The 24,678-nt window shown below is 43.2% G+C and overlaps 2 protein-coding genes across 30 annotated transcripts in view; one reads left to right on the top strand and one right to left on the bottom strand.

Moving 5' to 3' along the window:
* Nucleotides 1–23,365, bottom strand: part of LOC139048784 (uncharacterized) — a 44,012-nt gene extending 20,647 nt beyond the window's left edge. For 5 of the 19 annotated variants that reach the window (XR_011507916.1, XR_011507917.1, XR_011507924.1 and 2 more), the window contains exon 1: nt 210–384. Coding sequence is in view for 4 of the 19 variants with exons in the window: in XM_070523432.1 (XP_070379533.1) it covers nt 17,079–17,120 (42 nt within the window). In the remaining 15 variants the exon portion in view is untranslated. The other 14 variants (XR_011507930.1, XR_011507928.1, XR_011507919.1 and 11 more) reach the window with 13 other exon arrangements.
* The window catches only part of LOC139048782 (zinc finger protein 84-like), a 208,407-nt gene that overhangs the window by 129,710 nt on the left and 54,019 nt on the right, over nt 1–24,678 (top strand). For 2 of the 11 annotated variants that reach the window (XM_070523406.1, XM_070523409.1), the window contains exons 1-2: nt 23,517–23,667; nt 24,171–24,277. The exons of 4 other annotated variants lie outside the window; for them this stretch is intronic. The gene's annotated coding sequence lies outside the window, so the exon portion shown is untranslated. Of the gene's footprint in view, nt 1–23,516; nt 23,668–23,732; nt 23,922–24,170; nt 24,278–24,678 lie in introns of those variants that run through there. 5 more of the 11 variants (XM_070523410.1, XM_070523413.1, XM_070523411.1 and 2 more) reach the window with 3 other exon arrangements.

The raw sequence follows: 24,678 nt of genomic DNA, 5'->3' as shown, positions 1-24,678 counted from the left end.
ACAAAACCTTGCCTATGTGCATTATCTAACTCCTTCTAATTACCGTTAAACAAAACTCGAGAACGCAGTAAAGAATTTCGTATTGAGCTGAGAGTACGCTGCACAAGGTCTACTGAAAGACGGAACTTTTAACGACAGCTTCTAGGCTAACTTCAAGATGCATCGATAAGTAACTGTTCAATAACTGTAGAATAAATACGTCCACTTGCCTGTCTGTTCACGCCAATACCGCAAGCTCTTTTCAGAAGCACGAGACGGGCGCTGAAAAGCGTCGAGACATTTCATTCGGCGAAATTAACCGCTTGCATTTCCAATGCAGCGAAAAATCAAGTGAACGATTAGAGTGTATTAACGACGTCGACGATGCAGTCGGCCATTTTGGGAAGTTTTAGGCGTGGATCGGCTTGGCTATTAGCCCCGAGAACGAACACGAGCGGCGCTGCGAGCGCCGCTCGCGTGACGTCAGGGCACGGACTCGCGCCTGTCGTCTGCTACAGTTCGGGCTTTCTCCGGCCGCTTTCTGCGGTGTTTTCGTTTGTTCGCCCTCGTTCTCTCTGCTTGTATACTTATGGTGGTCGTCTCAAATATATTTTTACGACGTCTTCCTTTGCGAACATTTATTCAAAGAGCTAAGTTCTTAGACAACAATGCAGCTCTCGAAGGCAACGCTACAGTGCCAGCCGAAGCGACGCAGACCAGCCCATTGCGGGTTTTTCATACGCGGATAGACAATCACAAAAGCATAGCCTATAGGAATCCAGTTATGATACCATACCTGCCGCGGTGCAACAAGTATGTCACAAAGCTGGCTATATATGACTTCTACAGCAGTCACGTTGATTTTATTCCGCTAAAACAGGTTTGCTCACGACGAGTAGTTCATAGTATAATATCGAATTTTTGCATTTCCTCACAGAAACGCTCGGCAGTAGCACGGGGACTTGACTAATACTGGAGCTTAGATTCTACACGCCTCACTTGCTTCTTTACCTGCTTGTCAACATTAGGCGGTTCTTCACATGTTTATTTTTTTTAAGCGGCGGAAACTTGAAGTAAAGTTAATGAAGGCTTACAGCTATTTACAGAGTACAAATAGGAATGTACCAATATATATTCCCTTTTCCGTGCTACACGTTCAACTCGCCTCTTTAGAGCGCGTTTGCTAATGATTAATAATGTATGTTATGTTCCTCTTTTTTTGTCTATGTTACCTAGTGTATATCATTTATTTATTTCAATGCCGCAGTGTGTTTTGCATTGTTATTGTGGAAATATTTTACTGTTCTTTCATATATTGTATAACTGCAATGTTTTATGGCCACTAAATAAATGTAATTTATATGGTGCTTGATGTGTTACCCCATGCAGCCATATCGTACCTAAGGGGGTGAGGTTACCTCAAGCCACGTCTGTGCGGCTTTTTTCCCTCATCCACCTCCATTTACCACTCCGCTGTACATGTGTGTGTGTAAATGGAAATTAATAAATCAAATCAAACTCACTTGAGAAATTTACTGGTGCTTGTTGCTTGAGGAATATACATGACGAATCTGTTTGGCAAACAGACACAGGCTGCTCGGCCCAATTTTTTTAGTGAAGCATGCCTGCTGGACCGCATAGCTGCAGCCAGAAAGACGTCGAAGCGTCAATGACTAGTAGTATGGGACATATTCAAGATATCGAAATTCCCCCGGTGGAGGGTCAGAAATCAAGTGAAAGTATATGCAAGGCTTGTGGTGCTTTCTTTATGAATGTTTGCGATTGGATTGGAGCAAACTTAATTTAGCCTTAATTTATGTACCGACGAAGCGAATTGTTATCCGTTTGTATAATTAAATAACGCTGGATCGAGACATTGTGAGACAGAAGGTGCTTGAATTTTCCTTTTGTAGGCAATCTAAGCTGCGGTGTAGTAGCTCGAGAATACTTTAGCCATTCCAGTTGGCGCTGTAAAAAAATGCTTTATGGTTTTAATTCGAAGTTGTAGTGAACTGATGGGTTTCGCGAACATAGCGTGCCTCGCCATACGGACAGTCGATTGCTACCGTTACGTGATCAGGGGTGTGCCATATTGTCGATAAAGGCTACTGAGGGCCACTATGAAACATTTCATCACTTTCAATTGAGTGGCTCTCGATCTTAACAACGAAACTTTTCTCTCAGGTGATTGCTACTATGGTGTTTGTGAATTAACTATGTAAATACTCTACATGACGCGCCGTCGTGTTAGCAGCCATGAGCAATTCGTTTTTTGGAGGCCTGTTTCAGAGGGGGATGAAAGTAGCAGCAAACTTTTTCATAAGAAATGCGCGCCTAATTTTTTACGCAACAATGAATGGCTATATTTGAATAGAACAACACACCAGAGTAATAGGAATCGTGATGACAGCTTCGCTGGGCAGTGTCTTTCTAACATCGGATAACATGTTGACGCCAATTACCAAATTTTTCTTATCTCATAGCTAAATACTAAATGAATGTTAAGTGTTTAGCGAAGCATCATACACAACTTCGCGCGTTGAATTTGCAGATATTCTTTTTTTAGTCAAAATCTACCGACAGACACGGCGCATATATGCGTTGCAAAACCTAGTAGACCCCTTTAACGCTACTTAGCTTGCGATATCCAAGCCGCAAAGTTTCTCGACTCACACGCCTTTGAAGAGGAAACTGTGGTTAAGGTATGGCAGCTGAAAGAAGCCGACGTATTCTTCAATACGTACGGCTCGAGCCACCCATACCTCAAGCATACACGAAGGGAATGAGCGCGCGCGGCAGCCGAGCGAGCCGGAGCGAGCGGCGTCTTGGCCGTGACGTCACTCGCGAGAGGGCGCCACTCCTAATTCTCGCCGCTAATAGATGCGCACAACCTTTGGAAGCAACTTTCTTCTTTTTTTTTGTCGCCAGACAAAAATCACTGTGTTAATCTTTTTTTTTTACAGAGAAGATATGTTTATATTAAGGGTATGGTGGCTAGCATACACTCTTAAGCATAATTATACCCTCTTGCCACACAACGATAATCGTCATCTGCTTGTCCGCATTTCCTTTCTTTAACGCGGCGAGCCCGGTACTTTCCAGTAACGAACGGCATGCGCGTTATCATTCCCGACAGGAAAGTAACAGGCAATGCTATCATGCTGATAACGCGTGTGCCGTTCGTTACTGTAAACGCCGCCAGAAGTGAGGAACAATTCCGTGTGTCTTGAATGACGCTTGTACAGTTATCAGTCAAACCGCCTAATGTTGCCACTTCTCTGCTGTGCTTATGTGGGCTTTTTTCTAACCTTTCACAGTGGGTGCAGCATGTCCAGAACCACAGCGTCCTGCGGTCTATCCTGTTGCACGGGACTGGTGGCCACGCATCGTTACACAACTTCCCAAATAACAATAAGAGTCAGTTTGGCACTTAGTAGAGCAGTATACGAGGGATCAAAAAAAAATGTGATTGTTCCGCAAATATGTTCCGCAAATATATATTTCTCTATCATTCTTCTAGAGGTAATTCAAAAAACGAAACTATAGTCGGATGCAACTTAAGTATGCAGCGAAGCCCCGCCCATGGCCTCATAACCGCCAGCCACTGTTCCTCTGCGAGGCTGCAAATAATTCATACTTCAAACATTTCCTGTTAGGCAAATAAGGCGGTGACCACAAAAATAAAATTATTAGCGCAAAATTTTATACATTTTCCCTCGCTTATTAAAGTATAATGGCGCAAGTCGAATTCTTTTCGAACTGAAAATTATAAAATGCTTGCTTTGCTGCAACTATTTGTTTTCAAGTTTCAGTGCAGTTGGCAGTGAAGTTTCATGAGTAAAACGGGTTCAGCAGTGAAATGAACTGTACCGCAGACTTTTGAAGAGTGAAATGCTCAGACTCCATACACTTTGTCCATGCCTGTTGCACACCTCACTGCTTCCGCCGATGAAAAGGCTCTTCAAGAACAGCAGACTCTCCGGATCTATCAAGTAGGATGCATTGTTGAAAAGGCCACATGACGATGATTTTGTTTGCTTTTGTGATTGGCTGGCTAAGCAACACAACCCCGCGCGGTTCACGTGCCATGGCTGCTATGTATTCTACTATAGAAATCTTTAATTTACATTTTCACTTGTTTACTTGTTCTTGGTAGAGTTCTTCCTGCAGTTCTTTCCAGCGTGAGTCCATTTGATGTGGTTCCTTGTTTGCCATGTAAAGGAGAGGTGCATCTCACGGGCCTTATGTGTCTTTATGGTGAATGGTGGGCATTATTCATATTTGTATAATAAAGGTACCCTTCCCCTAATTTGCATAGGAAGGAGACCTAAGGTTGTCCCCCCCCCCCTCGAAAAAAATTACAGCGTACGCGCCTGCCCTGTTGCCATTGATGAAACGACACAGAGGAATGCATAGAGCAAACTTTAGAGTCGGAAGGCTCGCATCGATGTCACTGGTTGTCCTTTCCCATTGTGCACCATTAAAAGCACTCATTGGAGTTAAAACAATGTTTGACTAGTTGCTAACATATTTCATAGTTTCCTTCCAGCGCAGACCCTCACTCCAGAATGCTGCAGGTCACACTGAACATTAATTTCCAAGTTTCAGTGCACTTCCTGAACCACCCCCACTGCCAGATCCATCGACAGTAATTTTGGGTAGTTATTCCCATAAAACTTCTGGGTTCCTTGTCTTGGCACTCAACCTCAGTACACTGTAGCTACTAGTATAGGTGAGAAAATTATGCCGTATAAACAGAATGAAAGGCAATTTCCTAAACATGCAAAAGCATGCAAGTTCCTTCAACGCGCAAAAAGCATGGATAGCAGGCATATTTCTAATTTAGTGTGTTCACTGTGTGAAAGCTTACATTTACATATATGGAAGCATAGAACAAATGTTTCAAAGCATTAATTACATCCTTGAGCTTAATAATTAACATTAAAAATTCCATATAATTTGGGCAATTTAATCTTACACATAAAACCAATTCATTCAGTTTTGCAGACACTAAGTGGGATCACAAGTTTCACTATGTCTTTTGGAAGAACGACACAGGAACATATTTTCTGCTGCAAAATGTTTTCCTGTAAAACATCTAATTGGGAAGAAAAGCATTCTAAAACAATACAGGTTTTCAACTTACTTATCCCAAATGAAATATGCAGTAATCTTTGCCAGTCTGTCTTTTATAGTTCTTTTAACAAAGAAATTATTGCCATGTGATGCTTTGTGCACTACACACAAAATTCAGTGAATGACAATGTCATTCATGCTTAAAATAAAAAAGAACACTGCTTCCCCAAGTGTTGCTAGTGGCTACTTCCTAATATAGGTTATAGGCACTCAAAGTTCAAAATTTTCGAGTGGAAATAAGAGTGAAGAAAGGCAAATAAGGAGGTTAAAGTGAAAACACTGTATTAGGCACACCTGCAACTAATAGAGAAGAAAACTCAACTAACAACTCCATGGAGGTAATAGCAGAAGTGTCAAAGTATGGAAGAAAATAAACGAAGCACTAAATCGGAAGTCAGTCGATACACAAACAGATACGTTGAACATTGATTGCACTTTTGTAGGTGGTACAGAACTTGCAGACCATTTTAACAATTTTTTTGTTAAAGTAGGATGCATAGATCACGACATTCAAGATACAATGCATGCCGCTTCATTAAGAGAATCTTTATTCCTAAAGCCTACTAGCATCCCTGAGATGATTACAACATTTCCATCCTTGAAGAATAGCCATAGTCGATACGTCGATGATTTAGAAATTAGGCCAATTAAGTACGTCGTAGACTTACTTGCAACTGCAGTAATGTACATTTTTAATATTTTCCTGTCAACCGGAGTTTTCCTGCGTAATATGCAGGTAGCGAGAGTAATAGTTCACAAAGGAGGTGACAAAAATAATATGGGCAATTATCGGCCAGTATCTATACTTCCTGTGCTATCAAAGGGACTCGAAAAAATTTTTAACTTTCATATCGATAATTTTTCGCAAAGACATAGCCTGCTAACCGACTGTCAACACGGGTTTAAGAAAAAGCGGTCTACGGAAACTGCTTTAAGTATACAGAAGAAGCTTATTCTAGAGAACACTGAAAAAAATTTTCTGACTTTAGGGTTATACTTAGACTTCAGCAAAGCCTTTGATAGGGTCAACCAGAAATTGCTGCTGATAAAGCTGGAAACATATGGCTTCCGAGGAATAACATTTGAACTTATCTGATCTTATTTAGAAAGCCGACGTCAGTTTGCTGAAATTAATGAGAACAGATCGCAGATAATATCTTTGACAGCGGGTGTGCCCCAAGGTAGCATTCTTGGCCTGATACTTTTCCTGTATTACATTAGTGATATTGTACAAGTGAGCGATATGTGTAAATTTGTCCGTATGCAGATGATTGCTCTGTTTTCTTTACAGGTAAAGATTTAAAAGAAATAACACCTATAGCAAGCTCCGTTTGTTATGGACTTCGAGCATGGTCTAAGGCAAACGGCCTCATCCTCAATGAAACCAAAACAAAATGCGTTGTTTTTCATGCTCTGGGAAGTTTTACTACATTGTCAGATAATATTGTGTGGGGTCTGTATAAAATTAACATTACGTCATCCATAAAAACCCTAGGCATAATACTCACAGAGCATATGTCCTGGAATGAACACGTTAGTCATATTTGCTCAAAGGTATGAAAAGTTGTTGGTGTGTTAAATTGCAATTGAAGTGCATTACCTTTTCAAGTTAAGCGTCTCATTTATCATGCTCTTCTCCATCCACACCTCAGTTACTGTTCACTTATATAGGGTATCACTACAGCGCAAAATATTCAAATGCTGGAAATACTTCATGAGAAAGCAATTCGGGCAATAGCGAACGTTTGTTTTTTCGAGCATACGCAAGAGCTTTTCCAACAAAACAGAATAATCAGAGCCCGTGACATATATAAATTCAAAACATTACTAAGCTATGGAAATGCTATGCTGGGAAAACTCGATTCATTCCTAGCCCCGGCAACTCTACAACAAAATAGAAGTGCATATTCATATCGTCACCAGGCACCATGGCAGATCCCTTTTTCACATACTAAATATGGCTGCCAATGCCTTAAACATACACTACCTTCCCTACTTAACTATTTTAACCAACATGTTGATGTGTTATCTCTAAACATAACTAAAATATTGGATCTGTTCTTATAGATGTGTATTGTCAACTGCTCCAACAGTTCCGTAGAACTTGTCATATATTCTCATTTTGTTTATACGTTCACACTAGTAACTACTATTCCTAGAATCCAGGTTTCCACGGCAGTGATTGTGCCCGAACCACGTGGCAGGGTTTCGTGTCGTAAACTGGATGCTGCAAAGGGCGTCTTCACGTTTGTTAAAATTCAAGGATGTGACGACGCACTGGGCTACGTTGCCGAGATGTCTGTCGCGAAAGCAGCAGCCTATATGCAGATTTTTCTTTTTTTATGTTTTTTAACATAGATGCACATATATATTTGCAAGTATGTAAAATAATTTCTAAAAAAAAAGAACGTTTCCTGATGGTAACTTGTGTTTATTGTAAACTTCTGTGAAATTTGTTATATCTATATATGTATGTGTGTGTATGTATATATGTGTATATATGTATACATATATTGTTTTTGCATTCTTATTTATTTATTTATTTTACAATACTGCAGGCCATCGTCGGGCCCATGCAGGAGTGGTTACAACATGGAATACAGTACAAAAAAAAGAATAAACTTAAACTAGTGTATCCAAAACAAAGAGCATTAGCACACACAAAAATGAACATACTCAATAAATATATACAGTTTAAATGAGCCGTCCGGGAAGCAGGCGAAACAGCGTTTACCATAAGAATGCATCTACAGAGGCTGCATATGAAATACAGGTAATATCACCATTCGAATTCCAGATTCTCAATACTGTCAATAATTGCGTTGGCAGATGGGCAATTTACGGCTCTAGAGGGTAGTATGTTCCAATGGGAAATGGCATGTGGGAATAAAGAGTACTTGTGAGTGTTATTATGGCTGGGATGGTGTCGTATTGATTTATTATGGTTGGTTCAGGCAGAAAGTCTGAATGGCGCTTGAATGTATGTTACTTGTGGTACTCAATAGGAGCCGTGATAAAGTAAGCATAGAAATTTTAATCTGGAAATCATTCTACGTTGAGCCAGTGATTGAACGTTAGCCTTGACGCGCAGGTTTGTAATGCTCGTTTGACGTGAATATTGTGAATATATAAATCTCAATGCTAAGTTCTTTATGCGTTCTAGTTTCTCGGTTAAATACTTCTGGTGTGGGGCCCAAATAATGTCAGCATACTCTAAAGAGGGTCTAATGAGGGTTCTGTATGCATTTAACACTAGGAGGTGTGTTTCTAACTTTTCTTCTCAAGAAATGTAGTTTACCTAGGGCCTTGTCATACATATTATTTATATGAGTTTCCCAATCTAATTTCATTGTAGGAGTGACCCCGAGATATGTGACCTCCTCGTATTAACGTGATAGCGTTAAGGAGCTCGTGTCGCAGAAAAGCCGGTGTCGTCGGCGTCGGTGTCGGCGTTTGCGCCCGGCGTTGACCGTGAGTGATAAATCACGGCAGGCACTCCATAAATAAAAAGCAACTTCCAAGATGGGCTGGGTGGGAATCGAACCAGGGTCTCCGGAGTGTGAGACGGAGGCGCTACCACTGAGCCACGGGTTCCATGCTTCAAAGCGGTACAAACGCGTCTCTAGTGAATGCGGTGTTGCCTTGGAGGCGTGCGTCGCTTGCTCAGGCGCACATTTCGTTGCCGCGCCGAACGCTGCGTTGCTCGACGCTCACCGCGTCCGATGCGGGGCGCGTAGTCGCTGCGCCGAAGCCCACTGTCTTACATCCCTTGGCGGGTCGACGGGAACGCTGTCGCGTTCCACTCTTGAAGGCGAAACTTAAGCGTCCTCCAGTTTTTTTCTTAGTGATATATTGTTTATTGTGTATGTAAACTGAAGCGCATTTTTCTTGTGAGTGAAGGAGATACTGGTAGTTTTTGATGCATTCAGTTTCATCCCCCTGTAAGGGGGGTTTATTCGGCTCGTAGAGCAGCAGCGACAAACTCAGCACCAGCAGGTAGGGCGCAGCCAGTGAACGAACTGGGTACGTGCTACGTGGTGGCAACGGGGCTTTTCAGCCTGCCGATCTTCTTCGTCACAATCCCCCCCGGAATTGAAGAGTAGCCATCCTGGCAACCTAGGAAGAGGTGGGCGGATCGTAATACTGCTTCAGCCGGTCAATGTGCACAGTCTCTCGCCCCCGACGACGCAGATCGGAAGATGGCAATACGGGTTCAACCACGTAGTTCATTGGTGATGTTTGTGCAACTACGCGGTAGGGCCCGTGGTACTTCGGGAGGAGCTTGGACGAAAAGCCAGGAGCAGCAACAGGCGGGACCCAAAGCCACACGAGTGAGTCGACGGGGAAGGGGTGAGGGGGAGGATTGAGGTCATGGCATTCTTTTTGGCGGCACTGTTGAGCAGACGTCAACGAACGGGCCAGTTGGTGGCATTTCTCGGCGTGCTGAGCAACCGTAGAAACAGGTGAGCATTCAGCAGGGTCCAGCCGGTACGGGAGAACTGTATCAATGGTGCTGGAGGAATGGCGGCCGGCCGTAAAGCAGAAAAAATGGTGAGAATCCGGTGGTGGCTTGAGAGGCAGTGTTATATGCGTAAGTGACGAACGGAAGTACAAGGTCCCAGTTGGAGTGGTCAGATGCAACATAAATTGATAGCATGTCACCAAGAGTTCTGTTGAATCGTTCTGTTAAGCCATTGGTCCGTGGATGATAAGCAGTAGTAGTGCGGTGAATAATTTGGCATTCAGATAAGAGTGACTGCAGGACATCTGAGAGGAATACGCAGCCCCGATCGCTCAACAGTTCACATGGTGTGCCATGGCGGAGAACGAAGTTGTTTATAATGAACGAGGCGATGTTTTTTGCTGATGCGGCAGGCAAGGCGGCGGTTTCAGCATACCGTGTCAAATGATCTACGGCGACAACAATCCATCGGTTGCCCGCGCCAGTAGATGGAAGAGGCCCATAGATATCAATGCCGACACGGTCAAATGGCTGAGCTGGGCAGGGAAGTGGTTGGAGAGATGTGGTGGAGAGATGCGGGACACATTGGCATTGCTGGCAGGCAATGCAGGAGCGTAAATATTTGTGGACGAAGGTGTACATCCCTCGCTAATAATATTGTAGGCAAAGCCGTGTGCAAGTTTTTGACACTCCGCCGTGACCACACTGTGGGTCAGAATGAAAAGCGGAGCAGAACTCTTGTCGTAGGTGGCGAGGCACTACTAAAAGCCATTTGCAGCCCTCATTGTGGTAGTTGCGGTGGTATAAAAGTCCATCCTGAACTGTGAAATGCTGCACCTGTCGGCGTAGCGCTCGAGGTGCCGAAGTTGCCGGAGGATTTGACAAAAAGTCGAACACCATGACGATCCATGGGTCTTTTTGTTGCTCCGATGCCATGTCCAGGATGTCAAGTGGTGAGATGTCATGTCTGTCGGTAGAAGTGCTGCTGTCTGAAGTCACTGGAAAGCGCGAGAGGGCATCGGCGTCAGCGTGTTTGCGTCCAGAGCGATAAACGACACGGATATCATATTCCTGGATTCGGAGGGCCCACCAAGCGAGGCGGCCCGACGGGTCTTTTAGGTTGGACAACCAGCTAAGAGCGTGATAATCCGTCACCACATCAAAGCATCGACCGTAGACATATGGACGAAATTTTTGAAGAGCCCATACGATAGCCAGGCACTCTTTTTCTGTTACTGAGTAATTGGCCTCAGGTTTCGTGAGGGCACGACTGGCATAGGTGACTACGTATTCGGCATTAGTGTTCTTGCGTTGTGCGAGCACGGCACCAAGGCCGACACCACTGGCGTCAGTGTGAAGTTCTGTAGGTGCGCTGGGATCAAAATGCCGCAAGATTGGCGGAGACGTGAGTAGGTGATTGTGACGAAGAAGATCGGCAGGCTGAAAAGCCCCGTTGCCATCGCGTGGCACGTACCCAGCACCTCCACCAATTGTAAAGGGGGTTTATTCGGCTCGTAGAGCAGCAGCGACAAACTCAGCACCAGCAGGTAGGGCGCAGCCAGCGAACGAACTGGGTACGTGCCATGCGATGGCAACGGGACTTTTCAGCCTGCCGATCTTCTTCGTCACACCACAAATGTTGCACCAATTTTGTACAGCAGCTAACGAATCATTTAGTTTTACCTGATCCTCTCTGGTATTTGTAGCCAGGCCAGCAGCTGGGCGAACAACAACTTTATTGCGGTTGCGCAAGTTACATATATAGTGAAGCCTACGTGACGTAACAGATCACGGGATCACTGGTGCGTCCCCAAATTCACAGTTCTTCGCTAACACACGCAGTTCTGTTAGCCACTCGTTAAACATCTCGCCTTCTTTTTGGTTCCTTGAACCGAAACGGAATTCTTGGAATGTTAAGTTCATTGCAGGCTTGTAATGATCCTCAAATTTCTTAATCAGAACTTCAACGTCATTCCTGTCTTCCGCTTCATCGAACTTGAAGGTACTGTACGACTTCCTAGCCTCTTCGCCTATGGTAACTAGCAACGTGGCTGCTTGAACGTCTTTTGGCTGCTTGTTCAATTGCGTAACAATGGAAAACAGCAGAAACTCACTTTTCCAAGTTTTCCAGGCAATCCAAGGGTCGTGCGACGGATCCATAGGCTTCGGGGGCGGTAGTAGCGCGGACGCCATCGACATATTGGCTGGGTTTCGCTGCCACCGCTGCTACCATGTAGCCAGGCCAGCAGTTGGGCGAGCAACAACTTTATTGCGGTTGCGCAAGTTACATATATAGTGAAGCCTACGTGAGGTAACAGATCACGGGATTACTGGTGCGCCGTGACGACTGCAGATTCAGCCGTGCTACAGTATTCACTGTTGTGTACACTACGCGTTAATCGGCGAATAGGCGCATTTGAATAGGCGGCTGAGCGCATGAACGAATATCATTGATGTAGATCAGAAATAGGAGGGGCGCAAGAACCGAGCGTTGTGGAACACCAGAAAAAAAACGTTGATGTAATCAGATGTAATATCATTCACAGCTACGCATTGCTTTCGGTTTTCGTGATAGTTCTTGATCCACGATACTGTTTTCTCGTGTACACCAATGGCAATTAGTTTAGTAATAAGATCTGGATGAAGAATAACATCAAAGGCCTTTGAAATATCTAAGAAAATGGCATCTATTTGGCTTCTGTTATTTATTGATGTAGCTACATCATGGGTTAACTCAGCTGAGTAATAGTACTTAGACTTGAACAGAATCCATGTTGCCGGCTGTATTGTAGGTTATTATTCTCTAAGTGCAATATTATGGCCTTATAAATAATATGTTCGAACAATTTACTGGATGTACATGTTAATGAAACAGGTCTATAGTTACGTCGAGTTTAGAGCCAGATTTGTGCACAGGTATTACTTTGGCCCTTCGCCAGTCATCAGGTATCACTGAAGTTTCCAAAGATTGCCTGTAAATTACGTGTAAGTATTTTGACGTCCAAACTGCATGTTTTTGCAAAAAAGCATTTGATATAAGATCAGAGCCACAGGGATACTTTACATCCAGTTTTTGTAAGAGTAAAAAAATTCCTTGTTGGTCAATATCTATTTCAGGCATTGGATTCTCGAACTGATACTGTGGAGAGGGACCGTTAAAGGTAGTTCTGTTAAATACAGATTGAAAAAATTCATTAAATTTGCTTGCTATGACGTCAGGTTGAACAACTGTCTCGTTCGAAACAGTAATCTGCAATACGGTGTGCCGCTCCCTCGATAGGTAGCGCCAGAATTTTTGTGGTTTATTCGTCAGGTAAGAAGGCAGAGTAACAGTGAAAAAACGCTCCTTGGCCATATGGATCTTATATTGTAGTAAGCGTATGAGATCTTGAAGGTCACGTGTGGTTTTCTTTCTGTGCTTCCTCTTAATTTTTCGTTTTAAATGTATTACTTCGCGCGATACCCAAGGATGTTCTCTGTTCACTCGTTTCTTTCTGGAGGGAATGTAGTTTTCTTCACAAAAGTGCACAATACGCTAAAAACATAACCACAATTAATTTACGTCATGAAGTAATGAAAACTGCAGAAAGCAGGCGGTTAAATATTCTGAGATAGCATTGTCATCCGCTCTTGAGTAATCCCTGATAACAGCAATCGATGGCTTAACGCGTTCACGGTTTCCTAAAATTGGACAGGAGAATACAATCATTTTATGGTCCGAAATGCTATTTTCAACGTTTAATGTGTTATTTTGAAATAGACTGCTTACGAACATCAGATTAAGCACAGAACATGATGGACCAGCTATTCTAGTTGGTTCGGAAACTAGCTGGTCTAAAGAAAAGGTAAATGACATGAACAACAGAGATTCAGCACTTTTTGCGTCACAGCTGTTGTGCGAAAGATTAGACCAGTTGATTCCTGGTAAATTGAAATCACCTGTGATGATAATATTGGAACGTGAATTAGTGTGTTGTTGTGCAATGTAATTGTGCATAATGTCTAGGTATACAGGGGGCGCATTCGGAGGTCGATATAGGCCACCCAGAAATATGCTTTTTCCATTAAATGTAAGTTTACACCATACGCTTTCATGGTCAGGTATGCTGTTTAAAACTGTGAATTTTATGTTAGATTTAATTGCGACAGCAACACCTCCCCCCCGCGATTCTCTGTCTTTCCGTATGAGCCGATAAGGCGGAAACACTTCGGAATCCTGGACGCTTTCGTGAAGCCAGGTTTCCATGATGACTATAACGTGTGGGTGGTGGGCTGCAACTATGCTTTCAGGTAGGCTGAAGTTATTGACTACGCTGCGTGCATTCAGTGATAACACTCTGATACATTTCGTACATTGTTGTCACGTGCAATCGCGAGCTGCTGAGCCAGCATGTGCAGAAGTTATCGGTTTAGATAGTTCAATTCTTCTGTCCTCACACTCATTCCATATGAAGGTTTTGCCATTTATTTTTAGTTTATCAAATGCCAGAGATACCTTTGCCCCTTTCGCCTTGTCACTTACTGCAGAATGCCATAATTTAGCAAGTGTGTCGCGTACTTTCTTTGAGAAATCTTCGGATATTGAAATCTGGGTGTTTTTCAGCTAGAAGCAGCTGGATAATATTTTGTTTTTCTCAGCGAAGTTGAATAGCCTGATAATAACGGGGCGTGTCCTTTGGCTTTGCTTTGTACCAATTTTGTGAAGTCGTTCTATTGAGTTAACTTCTATTCCTAGGATCTTCCTAAATATACCGTCTCGCACTTCTTCTTCAAGTGTTTTAACATCTTCAGCAGAGCTCTCTCTTAATCCATAAATTACTAGGTTATTCCGTCTACTTCTATTTTCTAGATCATCGACCTTCGATGCCAGAAATTCTACTTGCGTCATGGTAGATTTACAAGATTCCTCGCAGTGTACTATCTTGTCTTCGCATTCTTTCCATAATCCCCTTTCATTCTCAATAACTGTCATTCTTTCTTGCAAATCTGCAACTATTGTCTCCACGTGCTTGATATTTGTAGACAGTTGTTTCAGTGTTTTGTTCGTTTCCTTTTGTTCTGTTAGAATGCGTTTCATTAGTTCCCGCTGCGAACATTCATCTGAATCAGAGTCAGGACCTGGATTTTGTTCAACGTCTCCGAATGTTAGTAACATTAAGCAGACAACATTAAAACAATCTTGCAAAATAGCAACACAGCATTGTGGACTTTGGAGCACCATTAACGTTACGTCATTGTCTCTAGTTGAAGAGACTAAATGCTGGTCACTAACCTGTGCGATCAGAAAAAATTCGATCAGCATCCGTACTCGTTCAGTGCTTCCAAGTCCACTGAAGGTAACGTCGAAAAGGCTGCTGCTTTTATCCGGGTGCCATGGTGTCTCTGTCGACGTCACCGTGCTGGTCAGGTGGTCCCAGTGCAGTGCACGTGGTACAGCTTCCTGCGACTTGTTTCGTCCGATGAAGCCAGCAGGGCAGACAGCCAGAGGTAGCAGTAGATAGGCCTGATGCAGCGCATGCTCAGACCCTGCGTCGACGAATCCGGTCCTCGACAGCACGATCTGTGCGATCAGAAAAAATTTGATCAGCATCCGCGCTCGTTTGGTGCTTCCAAGTCCACTATGATATATGCAACTGAGCCTGTGTTAAATAATAATATGCAAGATAACAGATTATAATTGTATACTGGGAGTCATTTGACACAACTGTATTACAACTAGTTTCCATGTAATAACATGAAAATTTCTATATGTATTTGCGCTTAAAAACTCTTATATCCACACTTTATCCGTAATTGTATTGCTACACCAGCTGCTTCCGTGCCTGTCTGGGAGACCGGAACTTTGTCAAGCCGAAGAGAATTCGGCTTTTTTTCCGGCTCTCCCTTTTTCACCTTGTATCCAGTGGTGAAAATAAAAATTATGATGATGATGATGATGTAGCAGAATATGTTCACAGAAGTGAAATGCCACTGTACTGAATTTTGTTAAACTGAAAGGCATTTGCATTGGGTTGAATGGCGTTTCGATGGGGGATATAAAAAAGTTCGTACAGCTGAATAATTTGTTCAAGTGACGTTCAAGTGGTAGTTTACTGTATATTGGTTTTCTTGGATAAAAAATTTACTTGGAAACAGTGCCTTGTATGTCCTCATTTTTTCTTAAACATTGCTCGATGAACAAGAGGTGCAAAAAGACACCTTTCTATTTTGTCTCTTCTGACCTAACTGGCATTTGGCAAATACCTCTTGCGTGCGGGAGAAAGTAAGGAGGGGGAGGGGGGGGGGTATATTGGAAAAAGTTTGGCAGTGTTTGGCTCCTCCTGGGGTGGTGTTAGAGGTGTGTATGAACCACTGCTTAGATAAATCGAACTCAGTACCTATTTCTCAGTACAAGCATTCGTGAATGTTAACTTGTTATTCCAGTAGTATAAAAATGCCTGCATAGGCCCTATATCACAATATGTCCCAAGCCTCCTATATATTTTTTTTTTATTTAAAAGGACTTGAAAGAATTCGAACTTCACTGTTAATGAAAAGAATGTTACAACTTTCAATAGCAAGGGATTGCTGTTATCAAGACTCCACAAAATGATGCAAAAAGAGCTGTTCTGCCATGAACAATTTTCAATATTGTAATTCTGAGAAGCGGTTATTAAGTCTTGAGGAGAAAGTTTGTTGAATGTATGTTCCAGCTTGTAAACCGCGCACAAACTATTTGAGGGCGGTAAGATTTTTTATTGTTTAATATCAAGAGTTGATGAACAGCCACAGTTCAGCAATGTCATGTGTTTTCTCATTTTGAAGAGCAAAAATTATTTCAACATATCTGAGCTATCAACCCTACAATAGTCATGACATTAGCCATTAATCAAGTGGGGGACAAAGATTACAATTTTTATCCTGTGTACATTTAGTTGGTCTAATAGGGCGATGGTTCATCTCAATATCCCCACTCACCAGAGGGTTACAGGATTGGGACACCGCCTGGGCAAATGTAGGAATAAAATTAAGGCACCGACTATGTGGGCAATTAAGCTATGAAGCAATGAAGGGATGGTCAGAACATATGCAGTAAGCATTATCATGGTACCACACCTATTGGTGCTGCTGCTGCCTTGCCCGCTGAAGAGGGGCAATCCAGTGGTGATTTTTGTAGACAGTGCCATCGACATCATGATGATTGAAAAGTCTGAAATGGTATCATTGTGTACATTATTCACATAGCCCAGTGGGTCACTGGACAAACTATGACTGTTTCCCAAACAGAAGATAAATCAGTCCATGCTTGCATGGAGGAAAAATTGAACAAGCTTAGCAAGAGTCAATGACAAGAATGCAGGAAAGTCGAACACTGTGGCAACAACAAGGCAAAGAAAAAGAACTGCATGAAGCACAGAGATCTAAGCATCGTGCCAGTGCTGCTAGAGGATTGCTCACTCAATATGAAAGTTCAGTTCCAATCATGCATACTACCTCTTGGTTTAGCCTAAGGATTGCTTACCTCAACAAAATAATGCCTCTTGTCACTCTCAGTTGTCCCCATGAGTTTAAAGCAGTCTTTCACAACCTAGGCTGAGAACACTCCCAAGAAATGTTGTATCCTGTACACAAGCCATGCAAGTTCCTGTAATATTTGAAGGATCCACATCTCACAGTATAACACAAGGTTGTGAAGAAGACAAAGGCATATTGAAATGAGCATGACAGCTCAATGCCTACTGGCAAAGGCTTTGCAAAATTTTTACAGCAATAATGCATTGTGGTGCCTCAGAACCACTGGGATTAGCAAGATTCCACTGTAACTGGAATGAGAAAATACTGTGTTCTAATTGACTTACAGTGCGGTGTTAAGCACGACAGCAGCACTGCATTAAAGCATCAATGTTCTCATCGATTTTCCTCAAACATGTTATGGTACGACTTTTAGTGACTAAGCAGCATTTGTACAAAGGCACCAAGCTGGTTTGCTTCAAGAAGTGTCTTCTGATCTATACTTTGAGCAAAAATGTTGCACTTATTGCTGGTTCTTTGGCATGCAAGTCTTAAAAAAAATGGGATTAGCATGCATCTTACTCAGTAACAGAAACTTAGCAAGTGTACCTACTTGGCTTGGACCTTCAGGGTTACAGATACATGGGCATTGCATTGTACATGTACAGTCAAAGACATAAGAAAGTGCCTGGGACCTCCAAAATCGTTCGTAATACTGGTCACTTCGTTGTAAAGATTGTACACCACACCGCCGCTAACAATTGAGCAGGCTGGACATGTTAAAGAAGAGAGAACCCTTATTCTATGAATTAAGGGGCACTTAGTGAAATAGGTCACTAGTATTTTTGTTTATAGTTTGTGTGGCTGAATGTGCGACTAACATGTCACAAACCTTGCTCAAGTTTAATGTTATTGACGCATGCGCAGCAGGAGTTGAACGACAATGACTCGCCTTCCCTTTCTTCTTTTACTCTCTTTATGCCCATTGCGAATTGTATATATTTGTGCACACTTCAATAAAGGTGTTGTCGGCAGTCAGCGCTCGTTCTGTGTCCTTCCTTGTCCGTGTTTTTTGGTGCTGTTTTAAATATGAAACATCTTCAGTGGCTTTCTTGATGACCGACGCCGGAGTTCTACGGCAGACATCCGTTATCCTTGCCTTGAACTAATCTGACTCTATCTCAATTACGTAAGCAAGATCATTCACATAAATAACCCCAAAGAAAGAAATCGAGTGGAGAGAGGTCACATGACCTAGCGGGCCAATTCACAGGCCTGTGCCTTCCAATCTATTGCGCACTGAAAGTCGCATCCAGCCAGTTTCGTGCTTGGCTGCTGCTGTGTGCGGGTGCCCTATCTTGCTGATACCACAGAAGCGGAAGAGGTGACAGCGGGACTTCACAGAGAAACTCATCCACCACTCCTTCAAGGATTTTGTTGATGTAACACTGTCCAGTGAGTATGTGATCAAAGAAGATGGGACCGATTATAGCACCAGCATAAATTCTGAATCACAATTTGGGCAACTACTGGTACTGGTGCCTATTGCACTTCACACAGCGTGCATTGGAGTCCCTCCACTAGTGCGCATTATGCAAATGTACCTAGGCGTTTCGGCGAAAATTGGCTTCATCTGTGCACATGATGTTGCTCAAAAGGTATGATGACTCATGGGCTTTTGCGAGAAATTTAAACGATTCTACGGGTCCCTATCTTCCAAGCATTGTTGCTGGTTAAGGTGGGACGGGTGAAAGGCTGTCATTTAGAATTCTCCAAACTGACTTGGAAATTGGTACCTGGGCGGCCACGTTCCGCATGCTAGCATGAGGATTTGAGGCCATAAATGCTAGAACATCCCTGCGTAGGCTAGGACTCAAACGTGGAGTCCTCAGCCGGTTTGTTGAAGCTGCCGGTTTGTCTCAGGTTTTCACAACTTCTGATGATAGTCGATGCATTTGGTCTACCGCCACACTTCCATTAGTGATATACATATTTGCAGTCTTCCTCTTGTTGCCATTTGCAGATGGCAAGGCGAGGATCATGCTTACTGGGTGCTCATTAGAGAAACACATGGCAAATGGGATGGAACAAAACGTACCTTTAAATCTTTGCACTGACGTCAATTCACTTTTGTGGTGACAGGTTCTGTAGCAAAAAAAAAAAAATCCGTGCACTTTATCTACGCTAAAACAACAGCTATCACAACTTTTTTCCAGATAACACGAAACGAGACGTGTTACTTTAGCAGGGATGCGGCAGATGAGGCATTAGGTCGATCACAATGTTTTTCTTTATTTCCTTTATTGCATCCTGGACTACTCAGAGGGAGCATGTTCGAGGGCGCTGCTTTATGATGCGAGTGGGAGCACAGTCATGTGGTATTCTCCATATTTCACAGGGTTTATTTATCTATCATAAAAAATTAGTACGCAATTAGTACGTCGCTGAAAATATCGCAGTTAGATGTCCCTTGGCTGTGCCTTTAGATGCCTCATTTATAATTTGATAATTAGGATAGTACATGTCGACTTAGATAATTAATTAAATGATCAAATTAAATCTGTAACGAAAAAATTACTAGCAGCTACTGCAATGTACTGTAAACAATATTCGCTAGGTTTTCTTCGAGTAACGCATTGCTCTCTTTTTAAATCTTGGTGCATTATAATTAATTGGGACACTCTGTATATATTTACGTTTGCATGTAAGTGATGATGTTACCATCCGTAATAAATGTTGTAAGTTATTAGAAATGTTCTTTTTTTCATGAGTCGTTGACATTACTTACTGTAAAAAGAAGCAACACCGAGACACACAACATTCACGTGCATTTCATACGCCGTTGATAAAAGAGTCTGCTGACGGGGTCAGTGAAGTTTATAGGTTTCATTCATGATCAAAAAAGCACGCAAAACAATTTGAAGCGTCGTGAGCATACAACAACATATTCATTCTCTAGACATAGGCTATCCATACCGTTATAAATAATTCTTGATTGGCTGCCTCCATCTCTTTCAAAAATATTATAAACTTTGTCCTGTGTGTATATTTAAATATATTGCATATGTGCATGGTGTTTACAGTGGAAATTTAAAATAATGTTGAAGTGAGAAAGTATGGATAAGGCAGCCACCGCGAGTGCTTCTGATGGCCGTGTCCCCCTATTGTCAGGATTTGAAGAAATAAAGTGACCCGCCGTGGTTGCTTTGTGGCTATGGTGTTAAGCTCGAGATCGCCAGATCTCGAGCTTAACAGCCATGTTATCTCGTGTTAAGCTCGAGATAATATGGCTGCTAAGCTCGATATCGCCACATCTAATCCCGGCCACGACGGCCGCATTTCGATGGGGGCGAAATGTGAAAACACCAATGTACTTAGATTTAGGTACATGTTAAAGAGCCCCCCGTGGTCCAAGTTTCCGGAGTCCCCCACTATGCGGTGCCTCACAATGAGATCGTGGTTTCGGCAAATAAAACCGCATAATTTAACATTCTTTTTTGCAGAAATAATCGAAAATATTAATTAAAAGCTGTTCAAGTCTGCGCCAACAAGGATGCAGTAAGCTATTAGCCTCAGTAAAATTTCAAGGGAAAAAGTCGAGGAAAGTGAAAAGAAACCTCAAATGATGTGGGTGACAAAGCACTGGTATTGGCACTTTAGGTGTGTGTGTGGGGGGGGGGGAAGGGGGGGGAGGCATTGGCTTCGCCTAGGGTGGGGGGCTCAGCCCCCCCCCCCCCTCCCCCGGGAAATCTCCGGAGGGGGCTCGGGCCCCTGAGCCCCCCACATAGTCTCCGCCTATGCTGCTATGTTAACATGGATGGTATTATATGTGCATTTCTCAAGTGAATAAATTAAACAAAGTACAAGTAGTTCATTTTCAGGGGAAGCAACACTGAAGCAATCAATTTTGCATCCTTCCATTTTAAGGTGAAAGCCTTAGATGCCTATGCTTCAAGGTCTCATTGTGAGGTAAAGAAAATATCATGTGACCCAAGGAAGGCCAGAAGCGAACGAAAACATGTCCAGCCATGTATAAGACATGATTAATGATTATCAAAGTTATCACTATGTGGTACCTGTTTCCAAGTTCCTGTGATGATGTCAAAGGTTATTTCAGATGCACTGCTTCATCACTATCATTATATACAGTTCTTAGATATGTGAATGCATTGCTTGTAGAAGACAGGTAGGTAGAACCATAACGCAGAATGGACCATTTGTTAAAGAATTGGTTTTCTTCAAATGACGATCCATCTAGTATAAGATTTTTATAATGAGTGGGACATTGCACCAAACTGGTAGCCCATGACTGTGAGGTGCTCATTGTTACCAACCTTCTAGTGAAAAAAATATACTTTCAAAGAACTACCAAGAAAAGAAATGTATAGATATTGTTTTATGATGGCCCTTGAGAGTGCGCTTTATGCGTGAGAGGGTGAATGTTGCAAGTTTACAGAGATGCTGAGTGCATAATTGAATCATAGTGTCCGTAATTATGTATGTTGATGCTAGTTTTTCATGATAGATATAGAATGGAGCAAAAGTGCTTAATAGCTAGTGCTGGGGTAGCTGAACAGTGAGAGAGAGAGAGAAGGGAAGACGGAAAGGCAGGGAGGTTAACCAGACTGAGTCCAGTTTGCTACCCTACATGTGGGGAGGGGAATGGGGAGTGAAAGAGAGAGAGAGAGAACTTAGGTGTAGGATGTCTATAGTCGGGCACTCAAGTCTGATCAGCGCTTTTTCACTGAACAGTGAAATGCACATTATTGCAAGGACCTGAACTTTAATCAAAGCGGTGACAATAGTGGTCAAAGTTTTCTTATTATTTGTACTAATGCAATGTGAAGTTGGGGATCACGATCCTGGCAACGAAAAATGAAAATTAATATGACAGCGGCCATTGTCAGCTTAAAGAACTGGGTGGACAGACAGACATGGGAAACCAGCACTTAAGTGGTGTCGGAGCAAAGCTGGAACTTATGGCTGAGCCAAATAACTTATAAGGGCTGTGGCGCACACGATAGCTGCGCGCGGGTATGATATACTAGAAATCATCAAGCAGTATCTGCCACATGGTGTTAGCACATGCTGCCTGCACTGATAGATCTCCCACCGAGCTCCTACATCTATACGAATACACAGCTACAAAATACATGCCGAGATGCAGGATCCGTCCAGTAAAGAGAACAAATTCACCAGTCGCCTAATATGACATTGACCGACACCTACAGAAGTTGCTTAATCATTTAAATAATTAGGTGAGAATGACTTGGTTCGACAGGCAAGGTTCTGACTGGTGTTGTATAAGTCGCAGGTCGCTTTTTAAGTCGCGACGATAGATTGGATTTTTTACAAGCACTGCTCCAGGAGGGCACATGCAACCGGAGGCCTCAGGAGAGGACCTGAGGTTATAATAAAGCAGGCGGCGCAGGATCCCCAGGGCACCCAAGGGGTAGTGGGGAGATCAAAGCTGGAAGCAGGATAGTCCGTAGATTGGAGTGGCGGAGGCCTAAGCGTGCTGGACTTAAAATAAATATTATTACGTCCAGCCGCCAACTTGTGACGCCAAGACTTCTGCAACAGCAGTCAGAAGTTTGCCGTTTGACATACTAAGGCAGCAGCGGAAGCGGACGAAGACACAGAAACGTGAAAAAAAGGACCCCACGCTACAAGTTAGTAGTATTTTAAAGTTTAAATTATGGCAATTGAATAACGCGCAACTGAGCCCTCTCGAAGCGTTCGACGCATGGAAAAATTCACGAGGATGGTAAGATACCAGTGTGACAGAGGCACAAGCAAGGAACGAAAACGCGCACACAGGGCAAACTGTAAAGATGCTATATATTTTGCTATATATGTAATATATGCTATATCTATCAAGTGACTAGTGCCATGCTCTAATCTTCAAAGGTCGCAATGCTTTCGCAATGAAATTGTTGACAGTGTGCGCTGTGTGTGTATCTTGTGTTCTGGCTCACCGCTGATCGCGATCACGCCCGATCCTGATCGAATTTCGCGGTCGTGATTGCCTCCTTTGGACAAAATGAGCGAGAGACCCAATCACAGTCGAGAATTTCGATCCGGATCGGTGCCGATCGCGATCAGAAGTATACGTGTGACACTGGTAGTGACAGGGCAACGCCATATCATACTCGCCTTCACGGGAGACCACTGACCAAACGACAACAATTGCTCGCGCCAGTGCACTGTGCCAGCAACACCCAAGGAGACGCACGAGGAAAACTTGTACACGACGCACGGATCGCCAGCCGACACACGGCAAAATGCCGCCACGCCAAGGCACGCCTAGGGACAGAACGAGCAAAGAAACTGCTCCTCCGTGGTACCTAGGTAAAGGGAGAAATTTAAGGCGCAAACGCCCCCAGATTTTCTCTCTTGCACCCGCTGAAACGACTGGCCAATCCCGTGAACTGGCGATTCCGCAAATGACCGTCTCGTCTCCCATTGCAGCTCCCGTAGACACTAGCGCGAGAGTTCCCTCTAGGAATTTTTGTAAGAAACTCTATGGGCTTATGCACGTGGTGAGCGGGCAGGTAAACAAACTTCCCTGCTGCTGTCGCTTACGACCACCTCCAAAGGTAAACATGGATGAGTGCACGAATCAGCTCATTATACCTACGTCCGTTGCTTTCTTTGTTTATAGTGTAGCGGCACGCTTGTACACACAAAGAAGAAAAGGAGCGGGTGAACAGGATTTTGTTTTTGCTGTAGCGGCCTCGCTCCATCCAGTCCTTTAGTGCCGAGCCTTCTAAATAGACGTCTCCCGCCTTGTAACAATATGTCATGCGCGTAACTTTGCAACCGAGGTCGACATTGTAGTAACACAAATACGGTATGTGACACAGGTAGTCTGTCTGCCTTAATCTTGTCTGCTGTTTTTAGGACATCTATAACGCGCTACCCGGACGAACGCTACGCATTCGAGAGTTTACAGCTAAAAGAACATTTTTCCTTGTTGCGCGAGGAGCACATTTTTTCGCTTTGCAACAGTTACGCGGTGAAGTGCTCAAGGCACATATCCCAGGATGGTTGTACTGTCATTTGTCTAATTTGTTTTACTGTGCTACTGCTGTCGTTACAGCTTCTTCTGATGTTAGTTGGGCCCGTCAAGGTCTAGCCTAACTCTGCACCGTTGACAACAATTAGCTGCAAGCGCTGATTGCTGGTGGTTGCTCAGTCTATAATCTGGTATGTATATTCTCTTGCTCAAGGCATGCTGATGCTTCTCTTACTTGAGCTGCTCCGGTAAAGGAAGATTGAATTAAATGTCATTTGAGTGATGCGTGACACTCTATCTCTGTTGTGCTATACAGGTGGCAAGGCATTTTCAGATCTAGGCCAGTAAGGCCGGCCAGTTACCTGTTAAAAATTCCCAAAATGCATTAAATGCGCATATAAACTTGTCTAGGCCAGAACTCTTATGATACTGTGGTGCCCTTCGTGCCTGATGTCATCACAAAAGAAACAATAGATGAATCCGGAAAATTTGTGCCCAGCTGCCCCGAGACAATAAATCATACAGAGATAATTGTGTTGCAAACTGCGACTATACGTCCGCAGCTGTGAGTAATTTCCTTGTGGGAATATTG

Source organism: Dermacentor albipictus, chromosome 8 (genome assembly GCF_038994185.2).
Source record: "Dermacentor albipictus isolate Rhodes 1998 colony chromosome 8, USDA_Dalb.pri_finalv2, whole genome shotgun sequence".
In the NCBI taxonomy this organism is placed as follows: Eukaryota; Metazoa; Arthropoda; class Arachnida; order Ixodida; family Ixodidae; genus Dermacentor; species Dermacentor albipictus.
Note: the sequence above shows the minus strand (reverse complement) of the source record. Positions and strands in the feature narration are given on the sequence as shown.